This window comes from Bufo bufo, chromosome 3 (assembly GCF_905171765.1).
Source record: "Bufo bufo chromosome 3, aBufBuf1.1, whole genome shotgun sequence".
Taxonomy (NCBI): domain Eukaryota; kingdom Metazoa; phylum Chordata; class Amphibia; order Anura; family Bufonidae; genus Bufo; species Bufo bufo.
Window position 1 is genome coordinate 493942220 of NC_053391.1, and position 18547 is coordinate 493960766.

The window sequence follows — 18547 nt, forward strand, 5'->3', positions numbered from 1 at the left end:
TAAATATATCTTTGCCCAAAATTGCTGTATTTCAAATGGCTGTATTTCAAATGGCTAAATCAAACCCCTGTATGTATAAGGGGGATCACACACGCCCTGAATCAGTGTAGGCCTGAAGTAAATATATCTTTGCACAAAAGGCTGTATTTCAAATGCCTAATTCAAACCCCTGTATGTATAGGGGGAGGGGGGGGGGGGGTCACACACACCCTGATACAGTGTAGGCCTGAAGTAAAGATTTCTTTGCACAAAATGGCTGTATTTCAAATGGCTGAATCAAACCCATGTATGTATAGGGGGGATCTCACACGCCCTGAATCAGTGTAGGCCTGAAGTAAATATATCTTTGCACAAAAAGGCGGTATTTCAATTGCCTAATTCAAACCCCTGTATGTATAGGGGGGATCACACACGCCCTGAATCAGTGTAGGCCTAAAGTAAAGATTTCTTTGCACAAAATGGCTGTATTTCAAATGGCTGAATCAAACCCCTGTATCTATAGGGGGGATCACACACGCCCTGAATCAGTGTAGGCCTGAAGTAAAGATTTCTTTGCACAAAAAGGCTGTATTTCAAATGGCTGTATTTCAAATGCCTAATTCAAACCCCTGTATGTAGAGGTGGTATCTTACAGGGCCTGAACCTCTGTAGGCCTGAATTCAATATTGGTGCACCAAATGGCGGTATTTAAAATCTCTGAATGTAACCCAAATGTATTAAGGGTGTATCTCACCTTTTTCTTTTCAGGGCGGCCATTGAGCTGGAGCGAAAATGGGCAAGTTTATGAAACCCGGGAAAGTCGTCCTTTTTCTGGCAGGGCGCTACGCTGGCCGCAAAGCTGTCATTGTAAAGAACATCGATGATGGCACCTCAGACCATCAGTACAGTCACGCCCTGGTTGCTGGTATCGACCGCTATCCCCGCAAGGTGACTGCCACCATGGGCAAGAAGAGAATTGCCAAGCGGTCCAAGATCAAGTCTTTTGTGAAGGTGTACAACTACAACCACCTCATGCCAACCAGATACTCCGTCGATATCCCTCTTGACAAGACTGTGGTGAACAAGGATGTTTTCAGGGACCCAGCTTTAAAGCGTAAAGCCAGGAGGGAAGCCAAAGTAAAATTTGAGGAGAGGTACAGGACAGGCAAAAACAAGTGGTTCTTCCAGCCGCTGCGTTTCTAAATCACTGTTCGTTTGGTCCAACATTAAAGTTTATGAAAAACCAAAAAAAAAAGGGTGTATCTCACAAGGACATCTGCATCAAAGGCTGCCAACTAAATTTTTTGTGTCCAAACGATTTGACAGCAGTATATAAGCCTGTAATTTCACACGTGCTGATGCTGCAAGGCCTGAAAATAGTGTTTTTTGTCAAAAAAGTGTGTTTTTCAAACCCCAGAAAATGATGGGTGTATTTTTAGCTTAAATTGGACATTGACTAATACAGATGTTGTAGATTGCCCAAAAAGTCTTTTTTTTGCTAACAGAATATGAATGCTGTATATATTAAACTTGAATTTAACACTTGCAGATCTGGAAAATACCGTTTTTGGAAAAAGAAAAATGTGTTTTTTCAACCCCAGAAAATGATGGGTGTATTTCTACCTTAAATTGCACACTGTCTAATCCAGATGTTGTAGTTTGCCCCCAAAAAATTGTGATTTGCAATGTCCCAAAAGCTCAGATGCAGTGCTGGTGCACTGAGCATGCATAAAATTGCCGCCTCCACCCACCTAACTAACAGAATTATAAAAGTTATTTTTTTTTTGGTCAATGGCCTCAGGGCAGGGTAAAACGATTGTGCCCTGCACCCACACAACTATTTCTCTGTAGATCGCTGAGTTAGATTCTCTCCTATTCTCTCCCTGAAATCACAAGTCCAGCAGCATCCTCTCCCTACACTTGTAACAGCAGAGTGACGTGCAGCGCTACGTGACTCAAGCTTATATAGAGCCTGGGTCACATGCTGCTCTGGCCCATCACAGCCATGCCATTAGTAGGCATGGCTGTGATGGCCTCTAGGGACAAGTAGTATGACACTTGTTGATCGGCTGCTGTGCAGCCTTTCAAAAAGCGCCAAGAAAGTGCTGAACACCGAACCCAAACTTTTACGGAAATGTTCGGGTTCGGGTCCGGGGTCCAAAAATCCTAAAGTTCGCTCAACCCTACTCATGATCCTAAGCATACCACCTCATCAGTAAAGCATGGTAGTGGTAGTGTCATGGCGTGGGCATGTATGGCTGCCAATGGAACTGGTTCTCTTGTATTTATTTATGATGTGACTGCTGACAAAAGCAGCAGGATAAATTCTGAAGTGTTTCGGGCAATATTGCACTTCACAGTGCAGATGGACAATGACCCAAAGCATACTGCAAAAGCAACCAAAGAGTTTTTTAAGGGAAAGAAGTGGAATGTTATGCCATGGCCAAGTCAATCACCTGCCTGAATCCGATTGAGCATGCATTTCACTTGCTGAAGACAAAACTGAAGGGAAAATGCCCCAAGAACAAGCAGGAACTGAAGACAGTTGCAGTAGAGGCCTGGCAGAGCATCACAAGGGATGAAACCCAGCGTCTGGTGATGTCTATGTGTTCCAGACTTCAGGCTGTAATTGACTGCAAAGGATTTGCAACCAAGTATTAAAAAGTGAAAGTTTGATTTATGATTATTATTCTGTCCCATTACTTTTGGTCCCTTAACAAGTGGGAGGCACATATGCAAACTGTTGTAATTCCTACACCGTTCACCTGATTTAGATGGAAATACCCTCAATTTAAAACTGTCAGTCTGCAGTTAAAGCACATCTTGTTCATTTCATTTCAAATCCATTGTGGTGGTGTATAGAGCCAAAAATGTTAGAATTGTGTTGATGTCCCAATATTTATAGACCTGACTGTATAAGCAAATGCCTTGTTACTATGCAAGGTTAATGTAAAATTTGAACATTTCTACTATAAATTATTTTTTTACTTTGTGTTGAATGCAAATATTCTTAGGGCTGTTTCACACGAGCGAGTCCATTGCGGGAATCACGCTTCGTGTGTTAGTGTGATCCTCTGCTCTGGACTTGCAGGAGCGCACGGTATTATCATGATTTATAATGCTATGTGTCTCTGCATGGCCTTTTTTCCACAGAATCAGTGACATTAAGCTGTCAGTATGATTCTGTAGAAATAAGGTCAAGCAGAGGCACATAGCATTATAAATCATGATAATACCGTGCGCTCCTGCAAGTCCAGAGCGGAGGATTACACTCACACACTGAGCGTGATTCCTGCAATGGACTCGTTCGTGTGAAACAGCCCTTAATATTACCAAATATTAAAGGTCATCTGTCAGCAGATTTGTACCTATCAAACTGGTTGACCTGCTACATGTGTGTTTGGTAGTGCTGAGCGATCATGCTTGGCCGAACTGCTGACCGCACGTTTTGCGGCTGCTATGCAGCCAATTAACGTGTAGGTAAGTACTGACCTCACTGTAATGCCAGTAGCCATGTTGGCTACTGGCATTACAGTGATTGGCTGGCCGGAACATGCCATTGGGTGCTATATAGCACCCGATGACGCATGTTCGGCTCATTTGTAGTCAGGAAGAGCTGCGCTTAGGAAGGGACAGATAGTGTAAAGAGTGTGATGGCAATCTATTTAGTTGAAAAACTTTTCAAAGACCCAAAAGTCTGTTTAAGGACAATTGTGTGTGGTGGCTGTCTGGCAGCAATATAATATAGTCATCATTTTTTTCCCCCATCATTTTCAATACTCTTTCTATAGAGGGTGTCTGCAGTGACTTGTGACATCTGTCCAATACCTTCTGTGTGTCAGGGACAGAGATAGGTAAGATATAAGTTAAAACTAGTATATTTTTTCCTTCATTTTCAATACATTTTTTAAAGAGGGTGTCTGCAGTGACTTGTGACATCTGTCCAATACCTTCTGTGTGTCAGGGCCAGAGATAGGAAAAAAATAAGTGAAATCTATTTTACTTTTTCCATAGTTTTCCATACTTTTTCCATATACTGTGCTTGCTGTGAACTGTGACATCTGTGCCACATCTTGTGTGTCAAGAGTGCATATAACATTTAATATGAAGAAGGCGAGCAGTAAAGTATGGGGAAGTAGCCGTGATGCTGCTGGTTTACGCAGAGGCCGTGGCCCTTGGCCCAGTGAAACTGTACCTGCTGCCAGAGCACAAGAAAAACAATCATCTATGATACGTAGCTTCATGTCCCAGTTTGCAGGGCATCGCAGGACAAAACTCTTGAAGTCAGGCCAGTGCGACCAAGTGGTCGGGTGGATTGCAGCAGATAATGCTTCCAGTCGGTAAAGCACCACCCTGTCTTCCACCAAGTCCAGTCTCAGTAGCCAAGAGTCTGGTAAACAGAATCCTCTCCCTGATCCTCCTTCCTTCCACCATGGAGAGTCTGGCCAAACAAGTGATCCCACACTCAGAAATTCCGAGGAGCTCTTTTCATCACCATTATTTTGATTTGGCCCACTTGCCAAGCACACTTGAAGAGGGACATGAGATCTTGTGCCCTGATTCCCAACTTCTTCAGCATTCACAGTCACTAGAACATGACTGTGGGGAACGGCAATTAGTGTTTAATGAGGTGGTCGATGATGAGACACAGTTGCCAATGAGTCAACCGCAATTACTGTCTCAAGAGGTTGATGAAGAGGATGAGACACAGTTGTCAATCACTGAGGTTTTGGTTAGGTCAACAAATCAAGAGGATGATCAGAGTGAGGAAGTGGAAGAGGAGGTGGTGGATGATGAGGTCACTGACCCAACCTGGTAAAGTGGAAAGCCGAGCGAGGACAGCAGTACAGAGGGGGAAGGATCTGCAGCACCGCAACAGGCTGGAAGAGGCAGTGGGGTGGCAAAAGGGAGAAGGCAGGCCACACCAAACAGGCCTGCAACTGTTCCACAGAGCACCCCCTTGAGTAAATCTCCCTTGCCAAGGGGGAGGTGTTCCACAGTATGACACTTTTTTGAGGAAAGTGCAGAAGACAAAAGAATAGAGGTTTGCAACCTGTGCCACACCAAAATGACCTGGGGCGTGAACACTAGCAACCTCACCACCACCAGCATGATCCGCCACATGGCAGCCAAGCACCGTAATAAGTTGGACGAATATATCAAGGGGAGAAAAACAGAACTGGATCGCACATCCACAATGCTATGCTTTGATCTAATTAAACCTGCTTCTCAGCGCCATATTAAAGTGTACATCCCCCCATACTACGGTACATGCTGTACAAGAGGCATTAGTGTACGTTATATTAGTAATTTGTACTTGTAATTAAATATAGTGGTAATTGACCTGTAGCTCCTGATAGCAATGGACATGTTGTGTTAGACATGTGCGTGGTACAGCCCCCCATACTACATGCTGTACAAGAGGCATTAGTGTACGTTTTGATCAAAAGGCATAAGCCCACTCACAACGCCAAGGTCTCCTCTTTGAGTGGGACCTACTCTGACAAAAAGGCGCAGCACAATGCGGTGACAAAGCGGCACTGCCCTAGTAGGCGGCAGGACCCAGGAGTCAAACAGCAACCCTGCAGTCTGACAATGCCACCCATGGCACTGGGCCCCACCAACCCACCAGCACGGCGCCACAAAAACAAAGGCCACCACGCAGTACTGCACCATATGAACAGTTGTCTAACACAACATGTCTATTGCTATCAGGAGCTACAGGTCAATTACCACTATATTTAATTACCAATACTAATTACCAATATAACGTACACTAATGCCTCTTGTACAGCATGTACCGTAGTATGGGGGGATGTACACTTAATATGGCGCTGAGAAGTGAGTTTATTAGATCAAAGCATACGTAGCATTGTGGATGTGCGATCCAGTTCTGTTTTTCTCCCTTTGATATATGCAATTAGAATTTTTCTTCTTTATTACTGGTACCAGCACTCCTCCCATTCGGCACAGGTGGTTTTAATTTTGCAGAAGTCTGCATATAAGTGGTAATTGACCTGTATCTCCTGATAGCAATAGACATGTTGTGTTAGACAACTGTTCACATAGTGCAGTACTGCGTGGTGGCCTTTGTTTTTGTGGCGCTGTGCTGGTGTAGCACTGCAGTGGGGAAGAGTCAACAGGTCGTGCTGAAGCTGATATACTTAGGGGACAAACAGCACACCGCCGCAGAGCTGTTGCAGGGGATAAGAGACTAAGACTGAGCTGTGGCTCTCGCCACTCAACCTACAACCAGGCATGGTTGTGTCTGATAATGGCCGTAACTTGTGGCGGCTTAGGAGCTCGGCAAGCTCACACACATACCATGCCTTGCCCATGTCTTAAACAACCATGTCTTAAACTGGTTCAGCGTTTTCTCAAAACCTACCACATTTGCCTGAGCTACTGGTGAAGGTGCGCCACGTGTGTGCACATTTCTGCAAGTCATCGACAGCTTCAGCTGTTCTGTCAATGCTGCAGCAGTGCTTGAAATTGCCAGCTCACCGGCGCTAGAACTCCACGTTCCACATGTTGGCCAGGCTTTGTGAGCAGCAGAGGGCTGTAGTGGAATACCAGCTGCAACATGGTCATCGCCTTTCCAGTCAGCTTCCGCTAATCAGAAGCAAGGAGTTGGCATGGATGTCTGACCTCTGTAACGTTTTAAGAAACTTTGAGGAATCAACAAAGATGATGAGCGGCGATAATGCTATTATCAGCGTAACCATCCCACTTCTGTGTCTACTCAAACGTTCGCTGCTCACAATTAAGGACGAAGCTTTGCATGTGGAAGAGGTGGAAATGGGGGAAGAAGACATTACACAGGGTGATAGCCAGACCACCCTCCGTTCGTCTTCTCAGCACGAATTGGATAATGAAGAGGAGGAGGAGGAGGAGCAGGAGACAGTTGCCTCCGCTACAGAGGGTAGTACTCATGGAAGTTTAATTCCATCTGTTCAGCGTGGGTGGGCATACGAGGAGGAAGAGGATGAGGAGATTGAGAGTTATCTTCCTGATGATGACAGCGAAGTCTTGCCTGTTGATACTCTGGCACACATGGCTGACTTCATGTTAGGCTGCCTTTCCCTCGACCCGCGCTTTATACACATTTTTGACAACACGGATTACTGGGTGTTCACCGATCTCGACCCCCGCTACAAAGAGAACTTCTCATCTCTCATTCCTCAGGTGGAGAGGACGAGCAAAACGGTGCAATACCAGAAGGTCCTTGTTGAAAAATTTCCATCTGACAACGCTTGTACTTCTTAGTTTAACCGAGGAGGGGAGACAAGGGGAACACACAGCAGTTCCAACAGAGGCAGGGCAAAACTCTATAAGGCCTGGGACAGTTTCATGACACCCCGCCAGCACCCTCACCCTGATGCACGGCCTAGTGTCACAAGGAGTGAAAAGTTTTGGAAGATGGTGAAGGTGTACATGGCAGACCGGGTCGACGTCCTCAGTGATCCCTCAGTGCCTTACAACTACTGGGTGTCCAAGCTGCACACGTGGCACGAACTGGCGCTCTACGCCTTGGAGGTGCTGGCCTACCCTGCCGCCAGCGTTTTGTATGAGCGGGTATTTAGTGCTGCTGGTGGCATTATAACAGATAAGCGTATCCGCCTGTCAACTGAAAATGCTGACAGGTGTTCTCTTATAAAAATGAACAAGGCCTGGATTGCCCAAGACTTCTTGACTCCACAAGGGGAAAGCGGATGAACAAATGCACTTTAAATTTGTTGTTTCATTTAATCAATATTGACCTAGAGATTGGACCCTTTTAAAATGTAGCTTTTATTGGTTCAATTAAAAAGCAAAATATATGACCCTATGATAACTGGGTGACCGAAAAAATATATATCAGGACAGGATATCGCCCAGCTACCACCGTGAATTGGTGAAAATAATAAATAAGGACACTTATGACATTAATGAGAGGTATGGCAGTTACCAAATACGGCAGGTGGCAGTCCGGACATCACTGGGGTATATCACTAGTGACATCCCTCTTCACCAATAAGAGAGTCTATGTGAGTTATCCAGCCCCAAGTATGGCCTGACTCACGGTATCATCCAGGACATAGTATATATTTTTTATCTATTTATCCTGCTTTGATCTATGATGTTATCTACAACAATTATCCTCCTCTAACCAACCCCCTGATGAACCGTGGTGGGGAAACGCGTCAGGGTTAAAATTGACATCAGTATATATGTGAAATTCCCAATGTACAGGGTTGTACAGGGCCAGACAGGGTTGGTACGGGGACAGGGCGATCCCACCATCAGGGATAATCTCTGGGCAAAGGGTTAACCTAGGGCGGGTACAGGGAGAGAATCATCCCCAGCACCAATCACAAGTGCCCTAACCTTTCCCCAAATCCCACACCTCTCATTAATGTCATAAGTGCCCTTGGAATTTGCACTATTTACATCTTATTTATTATTTTCACCAATTTACGGTGGTAGCTGGGCGATATCCTGTCCTGATATATATTTTTTCGGTCACCCAGTTATCATAGGGTGATATATTTTGCTTTTTAATTGAACCAATAAAAGCTACATTTTAAAAGGGTCCAATCTCTAGGTTAATATTCACTTTCACGGACACTTATACTATTGCTATATATTAAATTTTTCTCCGAGATTTAATTTACTCAATACACTGAATTCCCATGCACCCTTTCCACCACAAAAAGGGTATATGGTTAAATCTTCCTTTTCTCATACTCCTCCTCCTCTTCCATCATATCAACATGCTTATTCGTCGCATATAATGCCTTTGCATATAATTTTTTACAGGGTCAGCTCACCTGCAGGCCCTGGCATATAATGTTTTACAGAGTCAGTTCACCTGCAGGCCCTCGCATATAATGTTTTACAGGGTCAACTCACCTGCAGGCCCTCGCATATAATATTTTACAGGGTTAGCTCACCTGTAGGCTCGCACATATAATGTTTTACATGGTCAGCTAAACTGTAGGCCCTGGCATATAATGTTTTACAGGGTCAGCTCACCTGCAGGCCCTCACATATAATGGTTTACAGGGTCAGCTCACCTGTAGGCCCTCGCATATAATTTTTTACAGGGTCAGCTCAGCTGCAGGCCCTCGCATATAATGTTTTACAGGGTCAACTAACCTGCAGGCCCTCACATATAATGTTTTACAGGGTCAGCTCACCTGCAGGCCCTTGCATATAATTTTTTACAGGGTCAGCTCACCTGCAGGCACTCACCTACAATCTTTTACAGGGTCATTTCACCTTCTGATGACGACAGCAAAGTCTTGCATGTTGGTATTCTGGCACACATGGCTGACTTCATGTTAGTCTGCCTTTCCCATGACCCGCGCGTTATACGCATTTTAGACAACACGGATTACTGGTTGTTCACCCTTCTCGACCCCCGCTACAAAGAGAACTTCTCATATCTCATTCCTCTGGTGGAGAGGACAAGCAAAACGGTACTATACCAGAAGGTCCTTGTTGAAAAATTGCTCCAAAGTTGATAGGGAAGACATCAAAATGGATTGTCGCTGTCACGGGGACGTGCAATCGCCTAGAAGTTATCTAGAGTCAACAAAGCGGCAGCAGGTCCTCACCTACAAGTCCAGTCTCAGTAGCCAAGAGTCTGGTCAACACAATCCTCACCATGATGGCACACTGGGTGAACGTTGTGAAGGCCGGGAGCAAGTTGGCTGCTGGCACCAGACATGCCCTCCAATAGATCCTCGTTAGCAGACAGTGTACTCATTCTAATAACAGGGCCTCTAAAGAGTGCTGTATTGTTATCGTCACTACCTCCCCGAGTAGGGAGTGGGTAATTGCCATGCGCCTGCTGCCTTCCTTGGATGCTTGTGCTTTAATAACTTGTCCCACACTCTCTGGGTGGTTCACAATTAGGAAAAAAAGCGGCAAGGCAACAACAGCCAATCAGATTTCAGACATTGACCTCCCTTGGATGTGGTAGCCCTTTCCCAGGCTCCCTCTCCCACATCGAACCCTGATTCCCCGTTACCCGTGATCACCATGGTAGGCGCAGAAAAGAACATCAAAAGTTGATAGGGCAGACATCCAACTGGATCGTCGCTATCACGGGTACGTGCAATCACCCAGAGGTTATCTAGAGTTACCAATGCGGCAGCAGGCCCTAGCCCTTAATGTTATAGATGGTCAGATCAGCAGGCCCTTGCTCCAAATGTTTTTGAGGGTCACCAGCAGGCCATCAATCATAATTTTTCAAGGGTGTGTATGATGCCCTCCTTTATGTGTAACAAAGGGTGTTTTGGAGTGCCAGTTCCTTGTAATTTTTGGCAGCCCTTTCACTTAGTGCATAGGCTTTATGAGTGTAGGAGTCCAACTACCTGAACTATTGTACCACAATGTGAATGAGGCCCTCCATTATGTGATATACATGTTGTATCGGAGTGCCTCTTCTTTGTAATTTTTGGCAGCACTTGCACTTTATATACAAGTAAATATACAGGAAAGAATGTTTCTTAACAATTTTTCCTCTAAAATTTTGTGCGTATTATTGTCAGTCTGTAAAAGTGGCGTACTACTCGGACAACATGGTTTACAGCAGCAACCTGGCAGTCCAAGATGCATCGAGACATCTTCCCCATGATGTTCCCGAACCATTTCGGTGGTGTTTCCATCAATTTCTGACCTTTTCCTATGAACCAGGCACCCTCCCCTTTTCAGAGCAGGGGGTGCCTGGTTTACTGCTCGGGTTCTCTCATTTACTTCCATTATACTCGGATGCTCGGTAGAGCACCCAAGCATCCCGATGTGTTCGGCCAGAGCACCCGAGCACTAAGGTTTTAATATATGCAAATGAGCCTGTAGGAGCAACAAGGGCATTGCTGTTACTCCTAGAGGCTCTTCTTTCTCTGCTACTGCCGCACCCTCTGCACTTTGATTGACAGGGTCAGGTGTGATGACGTTTACACTGCCTAAAGACAAAGCTCCCATTGCTCCTGGGAAACTCAATTGCATATATTAAAAAATTCAGTTTTTAAAGTCATGCCGGCACATATGAACAGGGGATCCACACAAATGCCTTCAGCTGCCAAGTGCACATGTAACATCTCAGCCAGTTTCATAGATACAAATCTTAATATGACCTTTGAGGCTTACATTAGACAACTCATAAATCAAAACTATACAAAATAAAAATAAAACATCCATGTTAATAGACTTTTACTGGATGGTTGCTACTGTGTGACAGGTGGGTACTTATCTATCAAGATGAGTCTACATATATGCAGGAGATTTTCTTCCACAGAATTGTTAGTAGTAGCTAGGGATGAGCAAACTTTATATTTAGAACTTCATGTTCGGGTTGGGGTATATGCTGAATTGCGTTATGGATTCCGTTACCAAGGACCATAACGTAATTCCATGACGGAATGCATAATGGAATGCCTTAAGAGGCATTTTTTTTATTCATTCCATCATAACAGAAGTCTATGTCCGGCATAACGGGTCTGTCCGGTTTTTGTTATGCTGGAGTCAACCTAAAAGATTTAAAGCTTGTAGCACAAATTGTGAATTCATAGTTGGCCAATTCATATGATTTCTGCCAGATATTTCTGCATAGGGTAAAATGTGTGGAAAATCCCTAGCAAAAACTGTATGTAATTGAAACAGATTCATTGTGGATTTTCTGCAGCAAAATACGTAACGTTTGTATGTACCCTAAGAATTTTAATTAACTTAAAAATGCTGCTAAAAAGTTATTTGGATTTCCTTATATTTGTACAAGTTCAAGAAAAACACAATGCTTCAGCTGTATTGGTTTGAAACAGCAGGTGCTGTAGGAAGGCGCAGGGGTCCGTCGTTGACGGAAGGTATGTGTGACCGAGGTCCCTGGCCTCAGCGAAGTGAGAGCAGGCGTTTTCTGGTATCTGCAGCAGCTAATGCTGTTTGACACTTTGCTATTTTTGTATGGCTGTACAGCTGATTTGGGACGGCTCTTACTGGGAGTAGTCAAAGTGATGGGTGGGTGACTACCCTGCTGCCCTGTCCCAGGTACACTGTCCGGCAAGGGTTCACCCCCTCAGGGTTGAACAAAGGGGGAGGTATGTAGGAAGGTGCAAGCGTCCGTCGTTGATGGAAGGTATGTGTCACCGAGTTTCCTGGCCTCAGCAAAGTAAGAGCCGGTATTTTAAGTTGTCAGAAGCAGCTAATGATGATTGACACTTTGCTATTTTAGTATGGCTGCAGAGCTGATCCAGGACGGCTCTTACTGGGAGTAGTCAAAGCGATGGGTGGGTGACTACTCTTCACATTCCAGGCCGGGTCTTGACTGGCCTAAAAAAAAAAAACAGCAAGCAGTGTCACCTGTGAGTGATAACCTCTCTCTTACAGAGGAGCTCTGGCAATCTCTGGTGTGGTAACTGAGCCCTGTGCTGGGCTGAAAAGCTGAGACCTTTGTGTTGGGAGAGCAGGCCACCTAAAGCCTGCATTTTGACTGCTGGAGGCAGAACCGCTGACAAGGTGACATTCTTTTGTTATGCACAAACTTTCTACTTGGTGTGAACAAACACCAATCTTGCAAAGAGTGTTTTTGTTTGACCTTATGTGTGAATAAACACGAACTTGTTCTTTGCCTCTGTACTGCACCCATTTATCCCAGCTACCAGAGTGAATCCCCACAGTGCCTAGATTCCCAACCCATGTAAATAGCCCTAAGGGTGACAATATTGTTATCTGCAATAATAGACTATGGTAAACTGCCCAGTTATTTACTTTATATAAAGGTAGAATATTTCTTTATTAACAATTTCATAGCCCTGTTAGTTATTCAATTTACAATCTTCTACAGTGGCAAATACCATTCATTAGATTCGATTCATAGATTGTTAAATTGCCTTTCAGTATGCAGCATTGTTGTAAGTATAATTCTCCTTACCATTTCCTTAATCTCTGTAAACTTGGCCTGAACATGAATGGAGAGCATTAAATATAAAATTTAGATTACAGCAGGTAATTTGCAGATGTTCTTCCCAGGGTGACAGCACATATGGTATACCATGAGAAAGCCATAGCATTTCAGTGTAGCCCAGTGGACTAGAAAATCAAATAATCCATCCCAAGACCACAGCATAGAAAATTGGATTACTGGGATTTTTCTGTATATAGATGTAGTGACTATAATATTGCACATTCAACATATGAAAGAAGTTTTTTTTTTCTCTTCTTTTTAAACCTGCTTAAATCTGTTTATCAGACAGTGCTTGAAGGAGCAATCAATCAGACTTGACATGTTTCTAAATTTAAAAACAATAATTTAAAAACAAGAGTGTAAAGTCTGGATGCATCAATAATAAAAAGAAACATAAAGAAAAATAAATGGATCAAGTTGACAATTTTTCTAGATCCTTTAATGGTTGTTCTTAAACTTTTTGAAAACATTTAGTAATACAGTCATATGCTAGTTAAAAGAGCTACATAGGGGGTTATTTACTATCAGAAATATAGTTCTGGTGCACATTGTAGTTGTGGTGTGGGCAGAGAGGGGCCGGGCCAGCAGGCCTGTCTCATTCATCATTTTGTACATCTGTTTTAGGTGTAGAACATGTTCTAAATGCAAGACAGCTAGGAAGCTGGCTTACATTTACACCACCGGTGGAAACAATGAAGTTATGTAGGGTTATATAAAACACCAGTCTTAATAAATGACCCCCATAGTCTGTTAATTTAGGCTTACCTATATCTAGTCTATCAACATAGAATAATGGGGCAGATTTACTAATTCAGTAGATGGTATAAATTTAAACCCTTTTACGGGGGCTGAATGAGCAGGCAATTATCAGAAATGGACTGGCTGTTCCCAATTATTGCCCAAATGTTAGTCGGGTTAAGAGCTACATTTATTGGTATCAAACAAAAAATAATAATACTCACCTTATCAAAAAAGTCATTGTTTCCGTGAAGAAGAGCATGTTGTTTATTCCAGGGAAAATGTATTTGCTACCACGAGGCATGAGGAAATTCGGGTTCACTGCAAATCAAATTTTCCCTGAACTTCGGATCGAAATCCACTTTGTGGACTTTAATTCTCTCAACACTGCACCCAACACCTTGTACAGTAGCAGCTACAGTAGGTCAGGATGGCCTTGATGGCAGGCAATTTGTCAAAATTATCATAGGGCATAAGTCTTCTGCAGTCTTTAAAATGGTAATCTAGTTTTAAGATTTGGGTTAGGATTATGGTTAGGGATGCATGATACAAGGAAATAATATTATAGACTGCATCTTATACAATCTGAGCTGATGCAGATTTTGCATGTTCCTTTGTATGCTGTAATTGGTGCCAGAAAAACATGACACCAACATTTATGTATGACTTGGATTACAGCCTACATATAAGGCTACATGCACACGACCGTTTGTGTTTTGCGTCCGCAAATTGCGGATCTGCAAAAAAAGGATGACGTTCCGTATGGCATCCGTTTTTTCCTCGGATCCATTGTAATAATGCCTATCTTTGTCCGCAAACTAGAAAAAAATAGGACATGCAGGGCAACGGAACGGACATACTGATGCGGTCTGCGTTTTTTGAGGACTCATTGAAATTAATGGGTCTGCATCCTATCCGCAAAATAAACAGAACGGACGCGGAAACAAACAACGGTCATGTGCATGTAGCCTAAGGCTGTAATCTAAATCACATTATTGAAAACAAACTTCTTGGTGGCTGTTCAGTTTCATAACTTGCCATAAACTCAAAGTTTTACTTTTTGGCTAAACGTGTCAACAGATAGGTGTCACTTCTAATTTCAAATCCTTGTAAAATTTTTGTTTACAGGTATGTCTAAGTATATCTACAGTACAGAATATCTATATTGATGAGACCTATGATCCTGAAGAAAATACAAACAATTATTATGACAATTATACAGTATATTTCATATACGAAGTTTAGAACGTCTTTTCTCATGTTATTCCTTGACCAGTGTACCTTAAGCTAAGCCTCTGTTCACATTTGCAAAGACTCCATTTATAATAGAAGTCATTCCATTGTACAATGATTCCTAATGGCATCTGATGGAGCTTATTGACTTGCAATGATTTCTGATTTCTGTTGTTTCTGTTGAGTGTAACAATAGTGCGGCATGCTGCTCTATTCTTGACATCAAAAGTGATGACATTACCACATAGCACTACTCTAAAGATCCGAGACTCCAAACTCTGAATATAGATTTGTGGATGCCTAACTCTGAATATAGATTTGTGGAGCCTAAAACTAGCACAACTTTATTTGCACACAAAAAAAAATTATAAATAAGCCACACAATAAAATCTATAATTTTCCAAGCACAAAAAGATGAGAAAAAACTAAGAATAAACACTATTGCCCTGAAAAGTCATATATGAGATACAGAGGTGTCCTAGGACTGTATTAAACCCCTTTCAAGCTCTTTAATGCCAAAACCGCACTAGTGATGTCAGAGACATATATGGCTAGCCGAGTGAATAGAGTCTAAGCAAATCAAGTTCATTTAGGATTTCCCAAACAATTGTCTTCCAAATGAAGCTGATATTTTTGAGATTCGATTTGGGTGAAATGCTCAAAATGGTGTTTGCCATTTTGCATATCACAGTACATACTCAGTGGTATGAAATTGCAGCACTCAGAATGTTCATATGCAATTAGGATAATTTATTGCTAAACCAAACAAGGTAAGTTCATGATCCATTTACAGAATAAGACAACAGATAATCAAAAAAACACTCCTTATATCAACACTCGACCGGACATTTCGGTCCTTGCGGACCTTCCTTAGCGGTCTGTTGATCTATAATAGAGCAACATAGGATAAACAATTATGTCATGGAGTAACAGGATGAAGATGCTTCAGAGGAAAAGATATTAGCACAAATACAGGATGTCAGGAAAATCAAATCAAAACATGGGTATGATTTCAAAGATAGGTGATAAAGGGTTAAGGAGGAATAGAAAATAATGTTAAAGAAGTTGTATCTAAAGGTAATGATCGGATCATAGAATAGTGGGACTATTGGGACTATTGGAACTAGTGAAACACCAGTGGTGTTTCTGGTGGATACTCAGACACTGTGTTTCAAAAGAGCAGAACTTCAGTGGTGTTTCTGGTGGATACTCAGACACTGTGTTTCAAAAGAGGTAAGGAATTTGTTTGACAGGGTATCACTATTGTCTGATTGCAAATGAGCATAGGCGAGTAAGGTCTTAATTTGCTGTTGGGGGAGAAGCCTTTGTGGGAGTGTGTGTATATATAGCAACATAGTATTAGCTTGCTAATTATAGCTTGCTGCTTTTCCAAGGCTGCTATTCCAAGTGCTGATTTATAAGTGCATTGGAGATACTCAGGAGGTAATCTGGAGGTGGATACAATCTAAAAAAGTAAGATTTGTTTGTTTAAAATCTTTCCCCTCTTTACAATGGCAGACCTGGTTCTGTGCAGGAATTGTTGTGCTTTTATTTCAGGTTCCACTCTTCAGAGGTTTGGATACTGTCTGATCTGTAGACAGCTCTCCATAATGCAGCAGGAAATCACCTTTTTGAAATATGAGATTTGTAAATTAACCGTTAAACAAACTCAGGCTGAGTACATTGCAATGCCACTGCCACAGAGGCCCCCTAGAAATGGAAGATGGATTACTCTAGGTTCTGGTAGACTGAGAGTTGTGGATAGAAGACAAGTCCCACAGTCTGTGGCTCTCCATAATTCATTTGCAGCACTTTCAGAGTGCAAGAGCAACATGGAGGATGGCTCAAGCACAGTGGGGGAGAAACAATCATCTCCCATGCCTAAAGTATGCAAGACTGCAGCCAAAGACAAAAAGGAGAAGGTGAGGATTGATAGTAAGCAGCTGTTGGTGGGCAATTCCATCATAAGAAGTGTGAAGTTTGAGGAGAATGGTGTTGTGAGATGTCTCCCTGGTGCTATCGCTAGCAGGGATAGACGACGGATCCTTAATATTGTTAGGCAAGCAAAGCAGGAAAGGGAGGTGGATGTTATTGTCCATCTTGGGACAAACAATCTGGCTTGCAATGAGGTTTCAAAGGTGAAAGAAGCTTTTCACACACTTGGAAAGGATATACGGGAGGTTGCATCAACTGTTTCATTCTCTGAAGTTTTGCCTGTGCATAACCTTCAGCATGATAGGAAGATGCGCATTAAGGAATTCAATGTATGGCTTGGTGAATGGTGTCGGAACCAAGGGTTTGGCTTTGTGTCTCATGTTAGCTCTTGTTGGAATGGGAAAGAACTGTACAAGAAATATGGTTTACATCTTTCTCTCAAGGAAACGAATGTCCTCGGTGAACAGTTCCAAGTATTTGCTAAGGAGCATTTAAACTAGGAAAGGGGGGCAAAAGAGTGATAATCCAGCAGTCCAACTGCCCCCTGGAACAATGCCAGAAGATGCCAGTAGCACAAAGGTTAAGAAATGACAAGCTCAGATTCTTGTCTACAAATGCTCGCAGTTTAGGGAATAAGATCAATAAACTTGAGGCTATAATGGCATCTGAGAATATAGATGTAGTGGCTGTTACTGAGACGTGGTTCAATGGGAGTAATGACTGGGATATAACAATACCAGGTTTCTCTCTATACAGGAAAGACAGAGAAGGCAAGAAGGGGGTAGGGGTGGCCCTGTATGTGAAAGATAGCATAAAATAATACAAGTTAGCGAGAACAATTTAGAGTCAGTTTGGGTTACCTTGCAGCTTGATAATCATAAGGTAACTCATGTAGGTGTGATATATAGACCACCTAGCCAAGTCGAAGAATTAGATGATCTACTATTTGAGGAAATAGCTAAAATGACCTCGAAGGGGGAAGTTATCATTATGGGAGACTTCAATCTTCCTGATGTAAACTGGAAAACCAAAATAGCTAGTTCTGCCAGGAGTACAGATATTCTAAATTCCCTACTGGGATTATCTCTACAGCAAGTAGTTGAGGGTGCTGCCAGGCAGCAGGGGGCCGTTATGTCCACAGTTCTCAGTATATTCTAACTTGAAGCGTCCCCATCACTATGGGAACGCCTCTGTGTTAGAATATACTGTCGGATCTGAGTTTTCACGATCTAACTCAAATCCGATGGTATATTCTAACATAGAGGCGTTCCCATGGTGATGGGGACGCTTCAAGTTAAAATATACCATCGGATTGGAGAAAACTCCGATCCGATGGAGTGTGTGCTGATTGGTTTGTGCGCCGCGCATGCGCACTTCACTAATCGGCACACACGCACGGACAACAGCCCTGAGCACGTACACAGGGCTTTTATTAGTATAGATTATTAAAGGTTACGTTTTAGAATAGTGGTCTTCCTGTGAGCCCTGGTTACATATAAAGTTACATTTATTAGAGCAAATGACATGCATTGTGTAGTCACATTATACAGATATTGTTATTTAGGTAATTCAAAGGTTAGAATAACAAACTCGGGAACACCAGGGTATAGAGTGTAAAATACTACTTAAAGTGTCTATAAGTTTTACATAAGGACCAGATATGGAGAAAAGTGTTTCTGGTTTTAAGTTCCCAATGGGAGAGTTCCTCCAAGCGAT

At 42.8% G+C, this 18547-nt stretch overlaps 1 protein-coding gene across 1 annotated transcript; it reads left to right on the forward strand.

Annotated features, from left to right (window-relative positions):
* Positions 1-738: 738 nt before the first annotated feature.
* On the forward strand, positions 739-1234 carry LOC120995858 (60S ribosomal protein L27-like). Its single transcript, XM_040425317.1, has one exon. The coding sequence runs from the start codon at positions 772-774 to the stop codon at positions 1180-1182; it is 411 nt and encodes a 136-aa protein (XP_040281251.1). The 5' UTR covers positions 739-771; the 3' UTR covers positions 1183-1234.
* The last annotated feature ends 17313 nt before the right edge of the window (positions 1235-18547 follow it).

What these genes read in the sequence shown, in the direction of transcription:
- LOC120995858 (XM_040425317.1), top strand. Translation starts at nt 772, where the DNA reads ATGGGCAAGTTTATGAAACCCGGGAAAGTCGTCCTTTTTCTGGCAGGG.